The following is a 21712-nucleotide window of genomic DNA, read 5'->3' on the forward strand; positions in this document are numbered from 1 at the left end:
ATATTGTTGAAACTGCACTTATTTTTCTCAATAACTTTCAGGTTATGTTTCTTTGCACTGAAACAAATAAAGCTGAATTGAAACTAAAGTTAAAATGAGGCGTATTTTTTATTTTGGGTTATTATGCTGTTTTTTTTACTGGTCTGGACCACTCGAGATCAGATTGTGCTGCATGTGCCCGAGTTAAAATACATGTGACACCTCTGTGTCTTTACCAGGGATGTTTACTCACATGTTTGGTGTCCCCTTGTAGCTGGCGGGCAGGGAGACCACAGCAGGCGGCACTTTGCTCTGATTGTTGGGAGTGTTAGCTGGGAGAAAAGAGGAGGAGGAGGAGGGAGAAAGAGGAGAGCGAACGAGGGAAGGTGACACTGGGAGTGGCTGTTGAGGAAGGGAGGATGGAGAGGAGGAGACTCTAATAGGAAGGAGGGGGCTGGAGGGAGCCAGTGGGGAGCGGGAGGGAGAGACGGAGGTGTGGGGAAGGTTGGGAGATAATTTGGAGGAAAATGGGGAGAAGGAGGACTGGGAGGGAAGAATGGAGCAGAGGTAAGCAGCAGATGCCGACATGGTGTCCTGGTTAGCCGGCAGGGAGGCGCTGCCGAGGCCAGTGGCACTGGGAACCCTGGGGGTGAGGGTGATGGTGGAGCGCATGGTGGCACGGGGTAAGGTGGAGGTGGATGCAGTAGTAGGGGAGGAGGAGGTGGGGGCTGAAGGAGTCAGCAAGGGGGCGTTGGAGGCAAGAGGAGGAGCACCGGAGGAAGTGGAAGTGGGAGAGTTGAGGCTGGATGAAGATGGGGAGGACTTTCCGGTTCCGTTGGCCTGGGTCTGGATCTGCGTATGGGCGACTGATTGGGTCTGGGTCTGGTTCTGGTTGAGACTGAGTGACTGGAACTGGGACTGGGTCTGAGACAAGGACTTGGACACTGACTGGGTTTGAGAAAATGACTGAGTTTGTGTGGTTTTAATTTGACTCTGCAGCTCCAGAGAACTCAGACTACTCTGAGTGCTGTTGAGGTTCTGCTGGTTGTTCTGGTTCTCGTGAGCCTCCCTCAGCACACTCTCATAGCTGGGAGCCTGGAAGGCCGGCTGAGACTGGATAAAATGTCTTGGCCGCTCATAGTTGAAGGCACTGGGGGGAAAGGCGCTGGGAGTGAAGGTGGGCAGGTCCGACAGATTCATGTTGTTGCCTCCTGACTGGGAGGACTGGGAAGAAGACATTTAGTTACACAAAATCGGGTGAAATGATGGACAGCAGCAACTTTTCTGTTGTGTTAGAATAATGTGCATCAGCAATGCTCACGGTGAAACTGAGCTTGCTTGGCGTGAACAGCTTGGGTGTTGGGGCTTTCTCCTTGACTTGTGCAGGAGGTGGTGAGGGTGGAGGAGGAGGACTGGGTGTACAGACTCGGATGGAGACCCCTGGTGATCTGTGGCCCTCTGAGCTCAGGACATTCTCCTCCTCGCTGCGACTGAAAGGATCGTCAGCAGAGTGGTTGGTGGGCTGAGGCTCGGGGAGACTGACAGAGAGAGAAAGCAAACATGTAGAACATGTTTAACCCTTCAAACTCCAGATTCTGAGGCTAAAATGATGTAAAATGAATGTATGAATAGATGTAGCAGCATAAAGGCTGACCAGAAGAAGAAAGCAGAATTTATTACTAACAGAACTTTGTAGAAATAACACACAGATCAACAGTGACCAAACCTTTTCTCATCTCATCGTTCTCTCAAGTCTTGGCTTTCAGGAGAAAAAATATTGTTATTGAAACAAACACACAACAGAAACTATTTCCATGTTTCCACTTTTTCCAGATTAACATAATGTTCTGCTCGCTTGTTGATCATTGGCTGCTTCTGATTGGTCATTGCCGTGGTATCCGATTGGTGAAAAAACTGGACAGGAAGCGGCTTTATCGTACTTTCCTGGTCAAAATAAAGGTCTCTTAGAAACACTGTAGTGACAGTAATCTTTTTTTATTACAAAATTATAATAATTATTTGGGGATTTACCATATAGAGTTTATTGTATAGAACAAACTTACCAACTCGAACAAAGACTACATTTAGTGGCTGGATCGCAAACCTCCTGGATGGGATATAAATGCCTGTAGACTTCCGTAGATCACATAAAGGGTAAACTGTCCATCACACCTCACCCCACAGAGCTACTCACTACTGCTCCTGAGACACTGGTGGTGATGTAAAAGACAGTGCTCGGGGGCGCTCAAGATCTAGCAGAGGTAAGGGTTGAACGTCAATAAAAACATGAAAAAAACATTTTAATTGGTTTCTTTCTCTTCTCCCTTCTTCTGCCTCCCTTGCTTTTTTCTTCATCTTTATTCCACCCTTTTCTTCCTCGTCTTCCTCTCCTTCGACTTCTGTTTCTTCCTTCATCTTTTTTCTGCTTCTTCTTCGTCCTTTACTTCTGCTTCCTTTATGTATATTGTTGGCAATTATTATTATTATTATTATTAATAATAATAATAATAATGCTGCTATTGTCTTTTTTTCTTTTTCCTAGTGTTCAGCTTCCTTTTCCATCTTGCTACTCTTCCTCCTTATATTTTTATTATTAATTTATTAATAATTACTACTACTGAAGTGGCTGCCATGTTGGTACCATTCTCATCCATAAGAGGTTCTTATGAAGCGGTCTACTTTAATCCCTCCCAACCTGCAAGTCATTCAGATGTCAGTAAACTACAGTATTAAAACAGGAGAAAGTAATAAATTACTACATGTGTGAAAAGTGTTTTAATACATCTAGCACTGTACCAGCGAGCTAACGAGTTGAACAGATGTCTGTGGTTCTGCTCTCATTCCAGCTCAACACATCTCCTCTTCTACTTTTCTACAAGGAAAGAATGTTGTTCCCATGACGACCACGTAGTCTGGGCCGAGCAGGAGCATAATGACAAGAGCAGTCCTACTCAGTGTTGCTCTGGTCTCCGTTCTGACCTACCAGCATCAGCTGACCTCAACACGTTTTATCGTTATTTACAACTTTTGAACTTCAGTGAAGCGTTTAATAAAGAAAAAAGGAATTTAAATTTTCTACCTGGACTGAGGTGAAGGCGATAATGTCGACATGTTGGTTCATGGCAAACAATTAAATTATCCTTACATCTGAAAAAACACTTTATTTTGGCTTTCAGGAGAAAAAATATTTTAATTCAAACAAACACACAACAGAAAATATTTTTCCTCATTTACAGTTATTTATGTTATTTACTTAATTTCCCAGTGGGTCAAGAACATCTTCTTGGCTTCACTTCAGCCATAGAGGAGCATTATTTTCCTTTATAGAACTTTCTGCTCTCTTGTTGAACTTTGACATTACCATCAATATCAATGACATACCGTCAATTTATAATCATTTCCAAGTCAAACTAGAGGTCTCTTAGAAACAGAGTATTGATAGCAATCAATTTTTTAAACTGTGATAAATAATGTTGTTATCATGGATCACTGTGGATTTACCTGATAGTCTCTGAACAAACACTGCATTTTGTGACTGGACTGTAAACCTCCTGGACGGGATAGAAATGCCTGGAAAATGTCCATAGATCATCCAAAGGGTAGCTATGCATCACAAGTTACCCCACAGAGTTACACACTACTGTTCCTGAGAAATGGACAATATAAACAATAGCACTGGGGGGCACCAGCGATCTAGAGAAGTTTTAAGAGGGGGGGGGGGACACGGGATTAAATACTGATTCAACACCTCCATGCTGTACTTAAAAACCAGATGTTAGAGGCTGCTTATGAAGTTTATGATTTTTATGATCAATGAACTAACTAGAGGTGCAGCAGCTGTGGTTTGGTAAACTTCCATAAACAGCATGACAGAAGTCTGCCATCTATTCACACTAACATCTAATATCCAGCTTATAATAATGAAACTCTGCAGCTTTTATTACCGTCTAGAATGAAGCAGCAGCTGTTCGCCTCGTCTCTCTGTTCGTCTGCTACATCCGGGCTTCCCAATAACCGGGTCAGACTGGCACCAGCCTGTAAACTGGGTTTACCTCCCATTCTGCCCACGTCCCTGATCTTTCTCCACTGTCAAAGACCACCATACTCAGCAAAGCCTTTATGATTAACAAACTGGGTTTTCTACCCAGCATAAGAGCCGTTCATGTTCTCAAAGTTCTCTAAATTTCAATACTTCTTTTATTATTTCCTTTAGTGATTGAAACACTGGAGCATCCTCTATGGAAAAGAGAAGATAAATCCATCCCACAATCTTGTGGCCAAAACTTTGAAAGTGATGCTCGACTATGTTTATCCAGTTAAGCTAACTGAGATTCATGTGGATAAATATGAGAACTTAGCATCAGTGTGGTGGGATTCCCATTTTAACACATTACATTGTCATATTTTCCTACGTCCTTCTGAATTTCTCCTCCTTCCTTAATCCCACGGCGTTTTCCAAACCAGGTGAAGGAAAGAAGCTGGGAAAGGATGAGAGGAGGTGTTTTTCAGACTATGTGAGCAGGCTGTAGTGAGATTGCAGAAATCCTGCATCCTGTGTCTTAACTGCTAAAAAATTTTAACTAAATTTATCAACATGTGTAAACAAAACCAAGATGAGAGAAGATAGGTTTGTTGTAAATGTCCATCAACTGTTAGGCAAAGGGAGAAATTTAGTGACTCAGGCAGAAACTTCACTAAAACTTTGTCCTGAATTGCTGTTAGACAAAAAAAAAAGTCTCAATCCAACCGACGCTGAAAAGCTTTACGTTAAAACGGCTGAAATTTGTGCTTCTAGTGTAAAAAATGTGGACAAAACGTTGAGTTAAAATCCAACCCTCATTTTTGATTCTGGGGACTGTGGAGCTCTTTGGAGCACTTTCTTGTCGTTCAGGCTTCTTGCTTGAAAAATGAAGGCAGAGTTACACGATGAGGAAAAACAATCATGAAAAACTGCATCAAACAGCAGGTTAAAAAACATTAGCTTTACCAAATCTACTGAATGTCAGTTTAGTTCAGCTCTGGATGTTATAATTTGATTCTGTAGTGACTTGTTTTTTCTTTTCAGATTAATTGTTAATTATTTAAAAAATAGTGCAGCACAGCTCTGAGTTTTAGTGGTTGCTGCGTGATTTCACTGCAGCACCACGAAGCATGCAGCAGAGCAGCTGTGTGCTGAGATGATGAGCAGGGAAAATGCCTGGAAGAAGTTCAGAAAGTGAAGCTGTAGCAGGAGGAGATGTATCTGTTGTCCGGAGATTCTTTGGTTTTACAAGGTCGGACGGGGACCAAACAGCAAGTCACTGCACACACAAGCAATTTGCTGCTCCAAGAATGTCTGAAAACTAAGATCAGCACCTGAAAAAGCTGGAGGACAGTGGAGTCATGTCGCTAGCTGGCGATGGGGCTGGGTGAGATGGTTTACAAATCATATCTTTATATTTATTGGCTAAATGACAATAAGCAATATATTTATATATACACACACAATACATCTTGATATTTAAATTTCCTGTGAAGGAAAAACACACCAGACACCAGAAGACAAAGTTGGGCAGCGAGGATCTCTCACATCTGTGTACCAGCCCTCTTCTCCCTTCAAAACATCAAATACCATAAAACTTGTATAATTCTGAAAAATACTGTGATATATTTTTGTCCATACAGCCAGCTGGTTCGTGTGTTGCTGGGCAGCATTTGTTTCTATGTTGAACGGTTAGTGATTAATGACCAAAACACAAAAAAATAAATAAAACCACAAAGAACATGCAACTAGAAGAACTCAAAGAGCGCAGACCTCCACCAAGCCATACGGTCACTCACCAGAGAAAAACCCCAAAAGGCCCAACAGCCCACCCAGTACCCCCTATATTACCAGATCCAGAATATCAACATGATCCAAGTCAAACAAGGTCGGATTATAAAATCTACCATGATGTCACCCTGTTTAGTTTGTTTTTCCAGTGATTATGGGCATTACCTAATGAGTTTGAAATCATCCATCCATCCATGATCTATATCGCTTTGTCCAGTAAAGGGCTGTGTGGAAGCTGGAGCCTGACCCAGCAACTACCAGGTAAGAGGCAGGTACACCTGGACAGGGGCCATCGCAGGGCCAACACAGAGAGACAAACAACCACTCACGCTCATTCCTAGAGAGAACTTAGATTGATCAGTTAACCTAACATGCATGTCTTTGGACGGTGGGAGGAAGCCGGAGTACCCGGAGTGAACCCACGCATACACGGAAGTACATGCGAACTCCACACAGAAAGGCCACCATTCGAATGAATGAATGCAGAATGAGCTTTGGCCATGGGTCCTCTACCGGAGCTGCATCGATGCCAGAATGACCCTCCATGCGTTCATTATTGAGCTGGTCTCTGCAGACGCCATGTTTATCATTTTTCATGAGCCCGTGGCGGCTTTGGGGTGGTGGAATGCTCTAGTGTTAGAAAAATTCCTGGATCCAGGCAGTGATCTGGATCACTCCCTAAATCAACTCAGCTGTTCCTTTTTCTAGTTCAGAGATTTTCTGAAATTTTCATCAAAATCTGTCTATTACTTTTTAAATTTATGTTGTTGTCAGACAAACGTACGCCGCCGAAACATAACCTCCAATTTGGCAGCAGTGACAATAATTTATGTTAGAACGTACAGCGGCATCGTGCAGTAACCCATTAATATGTTTCTGTATATCTGCATGTACATACTGTATGTGGGGCACTTTCTATGTGCACTTGTGTTTGTGTGATTAATTGGGCAAAGCTATATTAGTCTTGGTATTCGGACATCAGCTGGCAGGTGCAAAGCCTCAACTGATTACCCCGCCTCTTTAAAGCATACACACAAGACCTGCATGGCATTATGGGTAGGTGCACAAAGTTACCTTAAGTCCTCTGTATGACCGACAATAAAACAGACAACAATATGAATGCTCATATATTGTTAATAAATTTGAATAAATTAAATTCAGCAGGTTTTCTTCATTCAGACTGGGTGGTGAGACAAAACGAACAATAAAAGGAATTATGCTAGAAAAAAAGTCCCAGTTATCTTAAACATGTGAAATTGCAGTTCACTCGCATTTTTTCTGATATAGTTATTTAACTCTAGAGAAAACATCACAAACAACAGGTGCATCGCTTACCACAGATAACCCAGTTTTTCCTCCTTTGTTAAATGATCCAAACAATCGTCAGATAGACTTGACTTTGGCCAGAGCACCTCACCATGACCTTAAGGGCCAGACTGCCGCCAACAGTTCCTGAACAACTGTTGTGTGGATCAGAGGGGGAAGAGGAGAGTGGTGTGTGGGATCAGTGGGTCCTGAAGGACACCGACGCCATGTCTGCTCTTCATATTACAAATGAGATCATAACCCTGGACGCTGAGAGTGGACAGACCACCTTCTGCAGAGCATACTTCATGCCATGAAAACACTCACTGGATCAGAACATCAGCCAAAGTATTGTTCCAAGTTAACCAAAAAGTACTTAAGCAGCATTCAATTCTAATATATATATATATATATATATATATATATATATATATATATATATATGTGTGTGTGTGTGTGTGTGTGTGTGTAAAACCTATATGTTTACACATAAAAATGCCTGCTTTTGACCTATTAAAGAAAAACAATACTTTAAATATGAGCTCTTTTAAACGCAGCGGTAAAGTTTGGGGGACAGCTAAACTCACAGCCCATTTAATTTAAGGTATAATTTGGCCAAAAGGTGAAGCAAACAACTAAAATTCATGATAATCTAATTGCCCAACCAGTGATGTAATCTCGCGAGAGTTCAGAAGACGTTAAAATAGCAGACAATGTTTAAATATAGTCAGTTCGGTTATCAACTACATTTAGGTGGTTTTAGAAACAATAGATATAGTATATACAATAGTTATTAAATATTTTCTATTAAAAATATTTTTTCTTGAACTAAATTTCTGTCATTTCATTTACTAGAAAAAAAGTGTGAAGATGCTTGAGGTAACCTAGCTTAAGTTAAATTAACTGACAGTTGTACCTCCACCACCCGGTTAGTCTGAAACTACTTAACTAGATTACACAAATCCCTAAAATAGAAAAAAGTTTACTTTCTACTCGCCCTAAACATAGTCCGACCTTTTAGGGAGGACGTGTCATATTAAATTTCCTCGCTAGTCACAAGGAAGGAAAATTTAAAGCGTTTAAACAAAAACAGCGTTTGACGTTAACGTGAAAAAACATCACGAAGGTAAAACTTTGGCTCCAAACCGTCAACGTTCCCGCAGGTTGGAAACCACAAAACACCCCCAAATGCTGACATAACACAAATATGTTCTTACCCCGTTCACAGTTTCTACCCCACAGTCGTTGGACCTCGGTAATGGCTGAATGAAGCCGCAGATCTGCTGCGGGAAGCGCAGACGCCAAACTCCGCTGAGGAGCGGGAGGCAGGCTGGACTGCAACAGGTGACCCCGCGCGCTCCCGTGGAGTACGCGGCGGAGACGTGGCCGCGCAGGTCCAGCAGATTGATTTAACTTTGTTCTCTTACCATGAATCCGTACACACGAGGCGCCTGTCTGGCTGCCTGAGCCACGCTCGCTGTTTCCTTTTATTTTCTTTATCAGGCTTATGGCTTTAATGCTCCTCATAGGGGTTGATTTCTGATTAATTACAGCTCATTTACTCCTAAAGGGAAATGGTGGAGGAGAACTAGTGTTCGCTGTTATGGGGAAATATGGGGAAACAGCGCCATCGTCGGGCTGAACGATGAAACTACAAGTGATTGTTCACTCAGTCACAAACTGCTTTTAATCTTTTTTTATTTTTATTCTTTTACTTGTTTCTTTTAAGTCTTTTTAATTTATTGTTTTTTATTTGCTTTTATTTACACATTGATTTCAATATAATTTATTTACTATTTTTTTTTATTTATTTTTAATATTTGTTTAATGTGTAATTCTTAAAAATTTTATTCCAGTCCTTTTCTTTTTGTTATCCCCTTATTTCTCCGTTGTATTGATTGTTGTTTATGTAATTGTAAATAAATTTGGATATTACGGGGTAACACTAAATACCCTGTAGAGTGATTTACAAAAATAAATAAATAAATACCTTTAAATGCAAGTTAGTCATAATAAAGTCATCGGTGTCTGTGACAAAAGACTTGAGGGAGGGAAAATAAACTAACAAAAAAAGGGGGTGCTCCCATGACTTTTTATTTCTTTTTATTAAGATATGTCACTAATAAAAAAATAAAAAAAGCTTGTGTCTGCACCATGTCAGATTTATAAAAAGTGTGAGAGCCATCATGTACTCACTCTGCAACAGGGATGTGGACTTCTAAAGGACTGTCAGGCCACTCCGGAGGAGGAAGGTTCATAGAGTCAGGCAGCACAGGAGGAAAGTCCTCACAGGTCTTCATGGAGGACAAAGACTCCTCCTGGAATTCTGCCTCTTTTACTTCCCTTTCAGAAACTGCTTCCTGCTGCCGAATGGCCTCGACCTCCAGCTGCTCCTCCAGGTCTGCATGGAGGAGTGCAAAGTTCAAAAGTGACTCCAGCAGTCTTAGATGGATTCAAGGGAATATCTGTAGGTAATGGACATCCTACCGTTGTAAACCTCCAGCATAGCAGAGCAGGAGACTGTGCCAAAGTTGTTGAGGACCACACATTTAAACAGGCCGGAGTCTTCGGGAAAAGCCTCTGTGATTACCAGTGTGCACAGCTCCTCTGCAGACATAAACACAGCATCATCAGTAATCGATATGAGCCTTTAAATGATTATTTTCAGGTGTGAGAAGCTGCAGTAAAAAAAAACAAACAACAAAAAAACCACATGATAATAAAATTATATAACAAAATAAATAAAAAATGTAGGCAACACACACATTCTTTGTTTTACCTCAGGTTGGGAGAACCACTTCCTCCCTGTTCCACCATAATTTACTCTGCTTTTCACACTCACCTGGTACTGATGCAGAACTGGCCTCTGGAGAAACAATGACAGAGGATATTTTTCAGGGAACATACGATTTACATTTAGATTTTTATAAAATAAGGCAAAAGACATTAAATAAAACTTAAATCAAAACTCCTTTTAGTCCCTGAACAACACTATTTATCAACCTCAGCTGGAGAACAAGTTAACAAGAGGCTCAAAATTAATCACAATGAATAACTGAGGTCCAAAAGGACACGAATAACTTAAATTCCAGGATCCCCATACGCAAATGTTCCTTAATTTATTATGTATTTCTAACAGCAGCTCTTCTACTTAGAATTTAATCAATTATTAGGTCACACCTATCAGTTAATGATCATTAGTCAGCATAAATCTGAGGAGAGCTGCCTTTTCATTTCCAACAATGTGATGTCAGCAAAACTGAGGCTTCAGTCTGGAAGTGATGAATCATAGCAGAGGAGATTAGATGCGTGTTGGTGTTATCACATCTAGTTCTGCAGTTGTAGCTTTCCCAGACCACATGTGCTTGGACCAGATGCTGGCCGGATGTGTGTGTGAATGTGTGTGTGATAGGTTAAAAGAAGATGTACATCATGGAAGAAGTACTGCATGAGTGTACGTGGGTGAACGTGACTTACAGTCTAAAATAGCTTTTCCAGGAAAGTTTTCTAAAATGCAACAATAACCTGAATTTGTTGTAATTTGTGCAAAAGAAATATTCCCAGTTTTTTACTGACCAATAAGCAAACGTAACATCTCAAACCAGCAGCACATAAATAAACAAATAAAGAGTGGGGAAAAAGAAAGGTTTATTGGTGAGTGTGTCAAAACTGAGTATAAAAGGAGAACCCACCAAAGGCTAAGTTGTTCCAAGAAAGAACCGGCTCAACATTTTGCTCCAAATTCAATGAATCATTAATAAACTGTTAAAAAAAGAAAAGAAGATGAATCCGGAGAAATTTCAGTTTAAAGCTAAGGATGGAAATGACTGGTGTGGGATCTGTGAGCCACTAGGCATGACAAACCATCGCTCCCCCATGATAAAAAAAGGCCACATGGCTCAGGAGTTACATGGAAAGCCACGTTCACTAGTGTAGATGACATGCTGCTGCCACTTGAAATGTAACCTGAAACTGTTTTAAACCAGGAAGTCGATATAAACTCTGCAGAAACACGGCAGAGTTCTCGTAAACAGGCAGAAAGACGGTAAAGATGTTTTCTGTGGTCACAATTCCATGTTTTTACTGTTTCTGGAAAAATAAAACAAAAAACTATGATGAACTTTGGAGACACAAACTGAATCTTGTCTCTCAGAGAGCGAGTAGCTGCTTGAGCAGAACAGTGCTAGACCTCTAGACCCGGACTTACAAAGTCTTCTTTTGTTGCTATGTAGAACTAACTTTTAATACAAGGTCATGTCCACGTTTAAGTGATGATTTATTAAGCTTCATTAAGCTCATCTGCTCCACCTGAGCTTCCCTGACTGTGAACCAGCTCCACCTGCTCCCCGCCCGACTTAAACTCTCCTGGTTCTGCTTCCCTGCCAGATGGTCAGCATCACTCACCCTGTCGATGTCCAGCGGTTGTCTCTTCTTTCCAGATTCCTGTTAGCGACCTTGCTCCATCTCCTGGATTTCCTTGTGCCTGTCTCCACGTGGGATTTCTCCTGCCCATTGCCTGTCTGGCTTTCGACCCATGTTTGGACTGACCACTGAACCCTGCCCGACCCTGATAAGCAGTCTGATCTCTGCCTCTTTGTGAAGGACCCTTGCCTGTCTCATTACTACACCTTTGGATTGTGGACCGCCCCTGTTCATGTCTGGAGTCCTTTTTTCAGGATTCTGTGTCCCAGTGTTTCAGGAACCCGCTGCCATTCTGTCAGGCTGCATCTGGACGCTTCCCTGCTTCCCCCAGTTCCAATAAAACCATTACTTGTTAAATCTCCATCACTGTGTGGCTGAATTTCAGGATCCTCCGTGAGAACTCATTATAATATGTGGACACAATGTTTTTACTTTATACTTATCAGAACTGCTGGTTGGTGTATTTACTTACTCTTGCGCAGTATCCGAAAATCATCAGAGTCCAGAATTTGCTCATCTTCTCTGTACCACATGACCTGCAGCGGAGGGGTCCCCCTCAGTCTGCACTCCAGGACCACCAGCTGACCCTTCACTGCTGACACATCATGGAGACACTGCGAGACGGGATGATGAGGATGAAGAAATCGAGGAAAGAGATGGCTTCAGACAGGATTCGTATAGATATTTATTCCATAACTGAGGACGTTAATTTTTACCTTAACAAACGTGGGAGGCACTCCATGCCCTGAATACTGCTGATTGTAGACGGGGCTCTGAGTCTGGACAATATAAAATGTATTGACAATGTTTATATAAAGCAATATGCTGTAGGCAGGTGAGCGTTTCTGCTAGAAGAGTTCAAATGATTCATTGGAATTAGATGTAATTACCCTCTGAGCACTAATACACAGTGGCTGCACCAGGCTGGAGTGCCTCTGAGCGAGGGAGGAAGAGGAGCAGCTAGAGGAGCAGGAGGACAGCTCTCGAGAGGCGGTTGCAGACGAGGAGGTGGAGGTGGCGGAGGAGATGGTCAGAGACATGGAGCTGGTCTTCTTCTGCATCCTCTGGACCCTGCAGGGTCCCACACATCAGCCGTGAAATGTTTTCTGTTTCTGCTTTTTTCTGCATTAGATGGTGTGTTTAACTTACTGTGCCATGTTTCAGGTGCTCTGGAGGGCAAATGACGGGTCCTGCGAATACAGAGGCGAATACATTTAACTAGATTGATGGGAGCTTGGTCTATGAGAGAAACGTGGTCGTTTTATATGTGTAATATTTACACATTCAGATGATGTAATGTGTGTGGGCTTCAAACGCAGACTTGAGAGTATTTATAGGTTACAACTCTTCAGTATTTTAGATCTTTTTCAGGGGCTAAAATGCAGTTGACAGGTGAAAGTTGTTTATTAATATATATATATATATATATATATATTATTCCCTCTGTGTTCAGAAAGAAAGCAGCTTGCGCAGCTTTGAAATTAATCCTGACGAATAGTTTCCTTTTAATAAATAAATCCTGAAATTTTCATCTTTCTTTGTCATTTCTACCACCAGTCAAAAGTTTGGACTCACTTTCACACTGGATTTAATAAGGAAGTGTGTCCAAACTTTTGACTTGTAGTGTATTTTTAATTAGTGGAAATATATTCTAACTGCTTCTGTGCTTGTAAAAAGCAGCTGATTTGTTTTTTGTAAAATAATTGTTTTTAAACTAAAAGTTACAGAATTTGTGTTCTTATGGAGATATTTCTCATTAAAATTTGCATTACACTACTTTTGAATCACTTTTGTTTTGCATGATTCAGTGCAGTTAATTCAAACTAAACAATCAAATCAAACTTTATTTATAAAGAACATTTCATACAAAAGCAGCACAAAGTGCTTCATGTAATAAAACACTAGCAATTAATTACAGAAAATAATACAATTTATTACAGTTAAAAACTTTAATCATTGCCCATCACTACTTGTAAGAGTCCTGTTGCAAGAATCCCCCCATCAGGGTCAACCCAGACGGGACGTCGCTGCTGATGACTGCTGTAGTGATGAGACGCTGGACGGACCTCCGCCTCCATGTTAATAGTGGAAAGCACACATGGAGATCTGTCAGTCTTAAGGCTCATTTCTGATCGTTTTCTGAGTGTAAATAGTTACGTCATCACTGCCCTCCTACTTCCATGTGTTCCTTACGGTGGCATGTTGGCCAGTACATCCTGAGCCTTGGTCTTTCTGTTATACAGACACTCCTCATGAAAACTAGCTTCATCACAGTGTTTGATGAGTTAGTTTATCTGGATTATTATCACCATCTGGATGTGCTGGAAACCATCCATTGTGTTGTGCTGAGGTCATACTGGTGTAGTGACAACCCAGCAACCCTTATGACAACGAACTGTGAATCTTTACTTTAATGGTGCAGCATGTATGAAATACTGACATCTAGTGGTCAAGTTTGACCACTTCATGTTCCATCCAGACGAACCGGGCATCCAACTAATTTCCTTTAGACAAGTCACACCTGTTAATTGAAAAGCTTGAGAAAACAAAAAGTGGTGAGTTTGAAGAATTGAGAACATAATAAATTGGTTTTTGTTTCTGTTCCATGTGTCTTAATTTAAGTTTCTTCAGTATTGTTCTAAAATGAAAAATAAATAAATAAATAAATAAAAAGATAAAATAAGAATAACCTTTGCATTTGTGGGTTTTGACTGGTCTTGTTGAAATGATTATTTGTAAGAAGCTATAGAATAAATATTTGGGGGGAAATGATTAAATTTGAGCCATAGGACATTACCAAGCAGTAACAGCCCACCTCGCAGGTCTTTACTGCAATCCTCTGCAGGTTAAAATCAGATGTGCCTTCGTCTACTGACGGATCATCGTCTGATTCTTGTAAATCAAACAAACCTGGTATTCAAATGACTTCGACACTTTCCATTTATCTAAACATTGTGCAGACTGGTCAGACCTTCAGGTAGCAGCACCACTGCTGCTGCTTTAACGTCCCTCAGCAGGACAGCAGCAGCCCATCGTTGAAGCTGCTTCGAGTCATTGTTTATTCAACTGAAAGTTATCTCCATGTGTTAAATCTTTTCCCAACCTAAACTGAAGCTGAGAGTCTGCACTTTATTACATAAGTGTAACTTCAATGTGTTTCCATTAAGACTTCTTAAATAAAACGATAAAATAAATGTAAATTACATGAACTGAGGTAATGATCTGCAAACCCTCACATCAAAAACAAAGACTTTTAATGGAGTAAAAAATCTCAGCACAATCTAACAAACACTCAAAAATGACTAACAGCACGTGACAAAAATACACATGTTGAAAAACAAGCAAAAACACACATGTACACAGGTCGGGAGTTACGTCCTTTCCTACATTTATCTAGCAGCAACATGGGGTTTCACTGCGAACTGAAGGCATCTTTCATCATTTTACACCCAAAAGACTCCCACCAACCTCAGCCTGCTGCCCACTGCTGGTCTCGTCTTGGGCCCAGAGAAGGAGCTGAGAGGAGGCTGAGAGTCAGGTTTCTGAGCTAAATTAAACTCTGCCACCTCCAAAGTACAGCAGAGGATCCCTGACCTGAGATAAATCTCAGTGTCCATTAACAAGCCACAAAGAGACGAGCAGAAGAAACTGAAATGATCCCTCCCTCTAGGTGTCTTTGTTTTCTTTTAGCTTTTAAACCTGCTGCATTTGAGTTTAACTGGAAACTTTATGTAATCAGAGACGATTACTGTGGTACATCAACACAGCTGCAGCACTGTCTGGTTAAAGAGGGAAAACGTGGATGTGTACATCCAGTTTCCCCTTCTGATAAGCCCTTCAAGCAGGTGTCTTTATGTGTGTGTTGTTAGTGTAACAGCAGCTGCTGCTAAATCCTTTGTTGTCTCTGTTGAGTAACCGCAGAATTTATGGCTCCGACAACAGGCTGCATTCACACAGTGCAACAAATCAGTTACCTGGCAAGGTGGATGCAGACATACAGCACCGGCGGTGAAAGCGAACCTCGACAATGACGAGCAAATGTTCACAGAATGAGATGAAGGTGTAATAAATATTCCAGGTAAAGGCTCACTCCGGCAGTTTGGAGTTGCTTGGTAATAAAGTTGGGCATCAGAGAGGAAAAAGTTAATAAAAGAACAGACTTTTTATTCCTGAGATTATTAGAGGTAAAGCTCCAGAAGCTTTGGATCCTACATCTCCCATGATGCAACTTGGTCTTTTCAACAGCCCCTAAACCTGCTTAATAAAGTGCAGATTTAAGACACAATTTCTCAGTTTCCTCCACTTGCCAGAACTGAAACAACCCTGATGACATAATGATGAAATTATTAAATGTATTTAGAAAAGGTAGAAACTTTCCATTGACTGAATGGCCTGAACATCGTATGGCTGTAGTTCCAGGTATCCTGATACAGAGAGGTACATGACGAACACAGTGAAGTATAAATGCACAAAACTACCACAAATACATAATGAATTCATGCTAAGATGCTAAATCAGTGGTTCTTAACCTTTTTGGTCTTGGGGCCCAACTTTTCCAGACCTTCACTAAACCAAATCCACCTACAGTTTAACAGCTGCAGCTTGTCAAATACACGAAATCTGTTTAACTGTTTATTTCTCACATGCCTCGCAGCAAGAAGGTCGGCTGGGCGGAGGTTCAAACGGTGTTTTTTTTCTCTATGATGTTCTCCCCGCGTGCGTGGGTTCTTTCCAGGTACTCCGGCGTGGGTTCTTTCCGGGTACTCCGGCGTGGGTTCTTTCCGGGTACTCCGGCGTGGGTTCTTTCCAGGTACTCCGGTTTCTTCCCGCCGTTCAAAAAACATGTTAGGTTAACTGGTCACTCTAAATTCTCTCTAGGAGTGAGCATGAGTGGTTGTTCGTCTGTCTTTGCCAGTGGTTCCCAAACTTTTCTTTGCAGGGCCCCCTTTTCATTGACAACAATGTCAAGCCCCCCCTGATCCGAGTACCACATGCACCCCAAATGTTGTTCGAAACAGTCTTTAGTTTATTGGCTGCTTCTTCATTAACTACAGTGAAAAGCATGTCAGTGGCAGAAGGAAGGATCTGGTCATCTGCTGTAGTTGGAGATTTTTTAAACCAGGAAACTGCAGACTACTTCAGGTGAGTTGAGGTTTCAATAAGACAGATTCAGCTTTAGTAAAACAACTCTGCTATACTGTATATGATATGTGAGTAGTTTATTTCTAAATTAATCAACAGTCTTTTCTTTGTGTTCAGGATGACAAGTTCCCAGGTAATGTTTTGTTTGGCTTCCTACTGTAGATGCTCACACTGAGACATAAAACACACTGTGGTCTGTCTTCATTACCCAACATTGACCATTACTTGAACATTACCTGGTCATGAACCTTACCGGGGACCTGCCCCCCAGTTTGGGAACCACTGGTCTATGCGATGGACTGGTGACCTGTCCAGGTGTACCCGCCTCTCACCTGGTAATTGCTGGTTTAGGTTCCAGCTTCTCCGTGACTCTTAATTGGACTAGTGGTACAGAAAAGGAATGAATGAATTAAATCAAAGGATAAAAAAGACAAAAACATTGATCCTTTCTTTAGACTGATGGTCAGTAAATATCTTAACATGTAGGTGTTGACAAACAAACAATCATTGTGGCATTTATATATTTATGTATGTATTTTACTGGTAATTTCAGTTTGATTCTATAAAAATGTAGCTCCCTCTTTCTTTCCCCTCAGCGTAACTGCTTTGAAAGTGATTTTCCAAACACATGAAGTTTCTGTACAAAGCATCGGTATCAGATTGGTATCACCAATACTGGCTTGTATTTTACCTGGTATTGGATTGGAAAGAGGTGAGTGGTATCACACATCGCTAGTTTCTAGATGCCACTTTAGTGTGAAGGCGTCAGCGTTGGATAGTGTTAGCTAACACTCCACACCCTGGGCTTACCTCCATCTATAAAATGGTACTTAACAAACTGGATTGTACTCACCAACATTCTGTTGCCTTGAAGGGTTTTCTTTGTTTTGTTTTAAATTCTATCCCATACCTTTTGCAACAGTTTAGTGGCTATCTTGTAGTTAGTTAAACAGAAGACCGACTAATGGAGAAGTTGGAAATACAACAGACATCAGGATTTACTGAAGCAAACTGTCCCTGAGCGGCCTCGGCCAGCAGATAAAAATGGGGATATTGATAACGTATGCAGTCCTGTGCCCCTTGCCACCCAGAGGCATGGACAAAACTCTCAGTTTCGCACCTGTAGCTCACAAGTGCAAAAGTGAGATTTTTTGCCACGTCTCTAGGTGGCGCTCAAGGCCTGAGCATAGGCCGCAGCCTCATAATAATTTAATAATAATTGCTGAATTGAATGATTTTAAAGAACACAGAGATGTGAAAGCGCAGCTGAGACAAACATCACCACCATAAAAGGACTCAAAAGGACAACAACCAGGGACAAACTGGCCATAAAAATCCTTTTATGAGACGTTACAACCTTGTAGACCCAAGCTGTTAACCACCATTACCACCAACTAGTTTCAATATGACTGCAATGAACACAATGTTCCAGTGAGACCAAAGAAAAGCTGCAAACTGGAACAAAGCAAGCACGAAGCAGTAAGATGACAGACGGGAAAACCACAAAGAGCAACAAATGGACGACCAGGAGACACCAAACACCTGCAAAGACACTCAAACCGTCACAGAGACACAAAACTAGATGCAGGATATCAAAAAGAAATGAAAAAAGAAAACATCAAAAACAAAATACAGCTGGTACAAAGAACCCTATTCATCTGAAAAAAATCAAACCGATCATGCTGGAACACATAAAAAGGTCTATATTTCTGCTGCCACCACACCCACACAGGAGCTGAGCTCCACTCTCGTCCGGATGTTATGAAAGTGAGTTACTGTGGTCCCTGACTGACACAACCAAGGACACGTGACGTTTGGCTGCATGTAGCTGTTTCTGCATCATCTGCAGTCGAACCAAAGCTGCAAACATACGGTACCTAGAGCGTTGCGTTCATCTCTGTACGTTTGTTAAAATATTTACAACATAATATAAAATACTGGGGACTCCTCCTGTTCTCATTTCATTATAATTACCTTGTAATCAAACAGAGTTCCACCTCCCCACATGCATTATTTTGCAGGAGCAATCCTCTCTTAATATGAACACGTTCATGCAAACTCTCTCCATTATCCAAACTTTAAAACACAAAACATCAACGTAGGTGACAAACTGTAAGTTCCCCCCTGGAGAAAACCAACACCGGCTCCATATCCGCCGTGTTAACTGAAAACAAAGCATCCACAGAGAAATTCCAGCCCTGCACACACCGTGTAGCTTTCAGCTGTGGACAGATTTAGCACAGCAGAGCTGGATAAGTGGACCTTGTTGAGATCTAACTAAGCATTCATTATGTGAGTCTGTGGGCTTTTGATTGATAAGTGGCATCCAGACTTATGAAGCAGCACAACCAGCAGTCAAACACAACATGGACGTTTCTGGTCTGTTTCTCCACATGGACGCTAACCCTTGTTGCTCATTTGGGACATTTAGTCCTTTCTGGTCATTTTTACCAATTTTATTTTGGCTACCATTCTGAATTTATTACCCATTATAGGAAGATTTTTTTCATCAAGTGTTGCTCTTGAAGGACTTTGAAACATTTCAGTTTTTCTTCAAGGTCAACAGGACCTGAAATGAAATTTACTTCCATTTTGGCTCAGAGGACAAAAAAGTCCTCTCACCAAAACTGCTTTATAAACATTTCAATTCAATCCTAATCAATCAAAACTACCAATTATGAAGTTATTTAAATTATTTCAACCCTTTGAATGACAGCTTGATTACTTGATCTGTGGTTGGCCCAGCAGTGGCTCAGGTGGTACAGTGGGTCAACCAAAGGTTGAAGGGTTAGCAATTCAAATCCTGCTCCCCCACTCCCCTGTCACTGCTTAATGAAAAAAAACTAAACTAAACTAAAAGCAAACATAAAATATGCCATTTCCACATATAATACATGTGAAGGGAATTTTATTTAAAAATTATTTTAAAAAAGTTGATTTTTATTTACTAATTTGTGCACATTGAACCCCTTAATGCCTGAATTTATTTACAATTTCTTATGTTAGCTTTTTGTACCATAGACCACCTATAGACACCTTGATGCCTAAAAGTCTTCTGGTACAGACTTGTGGTTTATTATTGTGCCGGATGGCTGCATGGTATTGGACAAATTGTTATGAGCAACCTCATGCGGTCAGCATTATGGGTTTTAAAAATCTCCATTGCTGTAGTTTTTGGGTTGATCGTTGTGCCTGACGGATGCAGAGTTAGCCAGTTTCTCCATCTGTGACCCCAGAACTGACACTGGAACTTGAGTAAAACTCTAGGATCACAGAAACTCACCATATTTTTATGGACACACGCGCTGGAATAAAAAAGCTTCATGTAAACGCCTCCAGTTACTCAGATGAAATGTTCATTCTGATGGAGACGGGTGGGTGTTCAAGTCAGCGTGCAAGAAAACACGAACAAGAATGTTTATCTGAGCATCTTTTCAGCATCATTAATCGTCTACTTACATGTCAGTGCCTGATTTCTGAGTTTGCACACGTCAGTACAGATTTATGAGGTTTTATTTTTTTATATATATAATTGCAAATACATTTAGGCATAATGGGGTTAAAACCAGTTTCTAGTTATATTTGCAAGACGGCCTGAAGAGAAGAATAAATGAATAAACTCTAAAGGAGTTTTAGAGAAATATGAAAACATTGTAATGACTAAGTCTGCCTCGCTGATTGAAAAGAAAATGAAGCAGCAATATTTTTATATAATAGATAATTAAATATTATTTAATATTATCTCATGGATATGAAAAATTTAAAATAAAAAGAAGAATGCATGTATACGGGGATAAATGATGCCTAACTGGATTATTCTAAAACCTCCAACTCTCCCAACTCCTCCGTGCTGTGGACAGATTTAGCGTGGCCTGGTCACCTGATCCCTCTTCCCACCAACCACAACTCGGTGGCTGAACACAGCGTCACGGAGGCATGCCATGCTTGTGCTGTGAATACCCCACTAGCACACAAACACACACACGCACACACACTGTCAATGAGATTTGGCTGGTTTGTCTTGTGTTGCCTAACCCTACAGGCTGTATAACACCCTTTTTTTCTTACCATGATCCTTTCTGCTTTTTGATCTTCAAAACTGATTCTTCATCCACTGTAACAGGCTGGAAACAATGATTTCTCTCACACACACTTATATTTAAAGTCACGTGTTCAACCATGAAGATGCAGACAGAAAAGTAGATCCTATATAGACAGTTAGATACAGGCCCATGGACACATGACACAGCACATAAATTTAGCTCTGGACAGATCATCCCAGCTGTTCTCTCCTTTCTGAATGCAAACCCATTCACTCCAGCTCCGCCTGCAGTATCAATAACATGCAGGATCAGAACCTGATGGCCCTCAACCAACCCAGTTACAGCATTGATTATCTGATTGCCTTGACTTTTGCCGTCTCTTCTCCCTCCCAGTCAAAACAAGGAGTGAAGACCCCGACACAGAACCCTGCTGTTATCTTGTGCCAAACTTCGTGGTCTGGACGTACGCAGGAACAGCCGATGGTGTGAAAGTGAGATTGTATAACTTTGCTTTTTGAATTCTTAGCATCAACACATCATGTGTTAATGCATCATGCACATGTGAAACAAGCCCAGCACAACTTTAGCAAATGTGGTGAAGTTCCTTCAAATCTCCTTCTTACCTGTCTGGTGGCTTCCAGCAGGCTGAAAAAAAAAAAAAAAGAAAAAGAAAATGTATTGATCCAACTGGATGATCCAAATGATAAATGCTAGCTGCTATGTGACAGTACGGCTGCCAGTCATGGCTTGGTCATTGGACGCTTGCTGCTCAGAGTGAGCTGACACACACTTTTACACACACAGAAGCAGGAGTGTGTGTGTGTGTGTGTGTGTGTGTGTGTGTGTGTGTGTGAGTTGGAGGGGTTGTGGTGGAATAGGGTTAGCAGGGAATCTGAGGCTGGTATGGAGGAGGGGGTGAAAGGAGCTAATTTGGAGTGAGCAGTGACAGAGCAGAGGTTCGAAATGAAGACAACAAAGCTTTGATGTATTCTCACAGAATTAGCAGGTA

General features: G+C 41.2%; 2 protein-coding genes across 3 annotated transcripts in view; both read right to left on the bottom strand.

Moving 5' to 3' along the window:
• Nucleotides 1–8522, bottom strand: part of myot (myotilin) — a 23977-nt gene extending 15455 nt beyond the window's left edge. The window contains exons 1-3 of one of the 2 annotated variants that reach the window (XM_041990215.1): nucleotides 8314–8513; nucleotides 1301–1517; nucleotides 233–1203 (exon numbers count right to left, since the gene is read on the bottom strand). In XM_041990215.1, coding sequence (XP_041846149.1) covers nucleotides 233–1179 — 947 coding nt within the window. In that variant the 5' untranslated portion in view covers nucleotides 1180–1203; nucleotides 1301–1517; nucleotides 8314–8513. Of the gene's footprint in view, nucleotides 1–232; nucleotides 1204–1300; nucleotides 1518–8313 lie in introns of both variants that reach the window. The other variant, XM_041990216.1, reaches the window with a different exon arrangement.
• Nucleotides 1223–21459, bottom strand: LOC121642805 (myopalladin-like). The gene is made up of 9 exons (XM_041989757.1): nucleotides 21327–21459; nucleotides 12668–12708; nucleotides 12409–12589; nucleotides 12235–12297; nucleotides 11991–12132; nucleotides 9939–9962; nucleotides 9584–9703; nucleotides 9293–9497; nucleotides 1223–1517 (listed from the first exon to the last, which is right to left on the bottom strand). Exons 2-9 carry the CDS (start codon nucleotides 12673–12675, stop codon nucleotides 1223–1225), a joined length of 1038 nt encoding a protein of 345 aa, XP_041845691.1. The 5' UTR covers nucleotides 12676–12708; nucleotides 21327–21459.
• Nucleotides 21460–21712: the final 253 nt, after the last annotated feature.

This window comes from Melanotaenia boesemani, chromosome 7 (genome assembly GCF_017639745.1).
Source record: "Melanotaenia boesemani isolate fMelBoe1 chromosome 7, fMelBoe1.pri, whole genome shotgun sequence".
NCBI classification, from domain to species: Eukaryota; Metazoa; Chordata; class Actinopteri; order Atheriniformes; family Melanotaeniidae; genus Melanotaenia; species Melanotaenia boesemani.

Coding starts and splice junctions, on each gene's coding strand:
- LOC121642805 (XM_041989757.1), bottom strand. Junction 12,298..12,408: donor TGTGTATTAGTGCTCAGAGG/GTAATTACATCT, acceptor TATATTGTCCAG/ACTCAGAGCCCCGTCTACAA. Junction 12,133..12,234: donor TGCCTCCCACGTTTGTTAAG/GTAAAAATTAAC, acceptor CCCGTCTCGCAG/TGTCTCCATGATGTGTCAGC.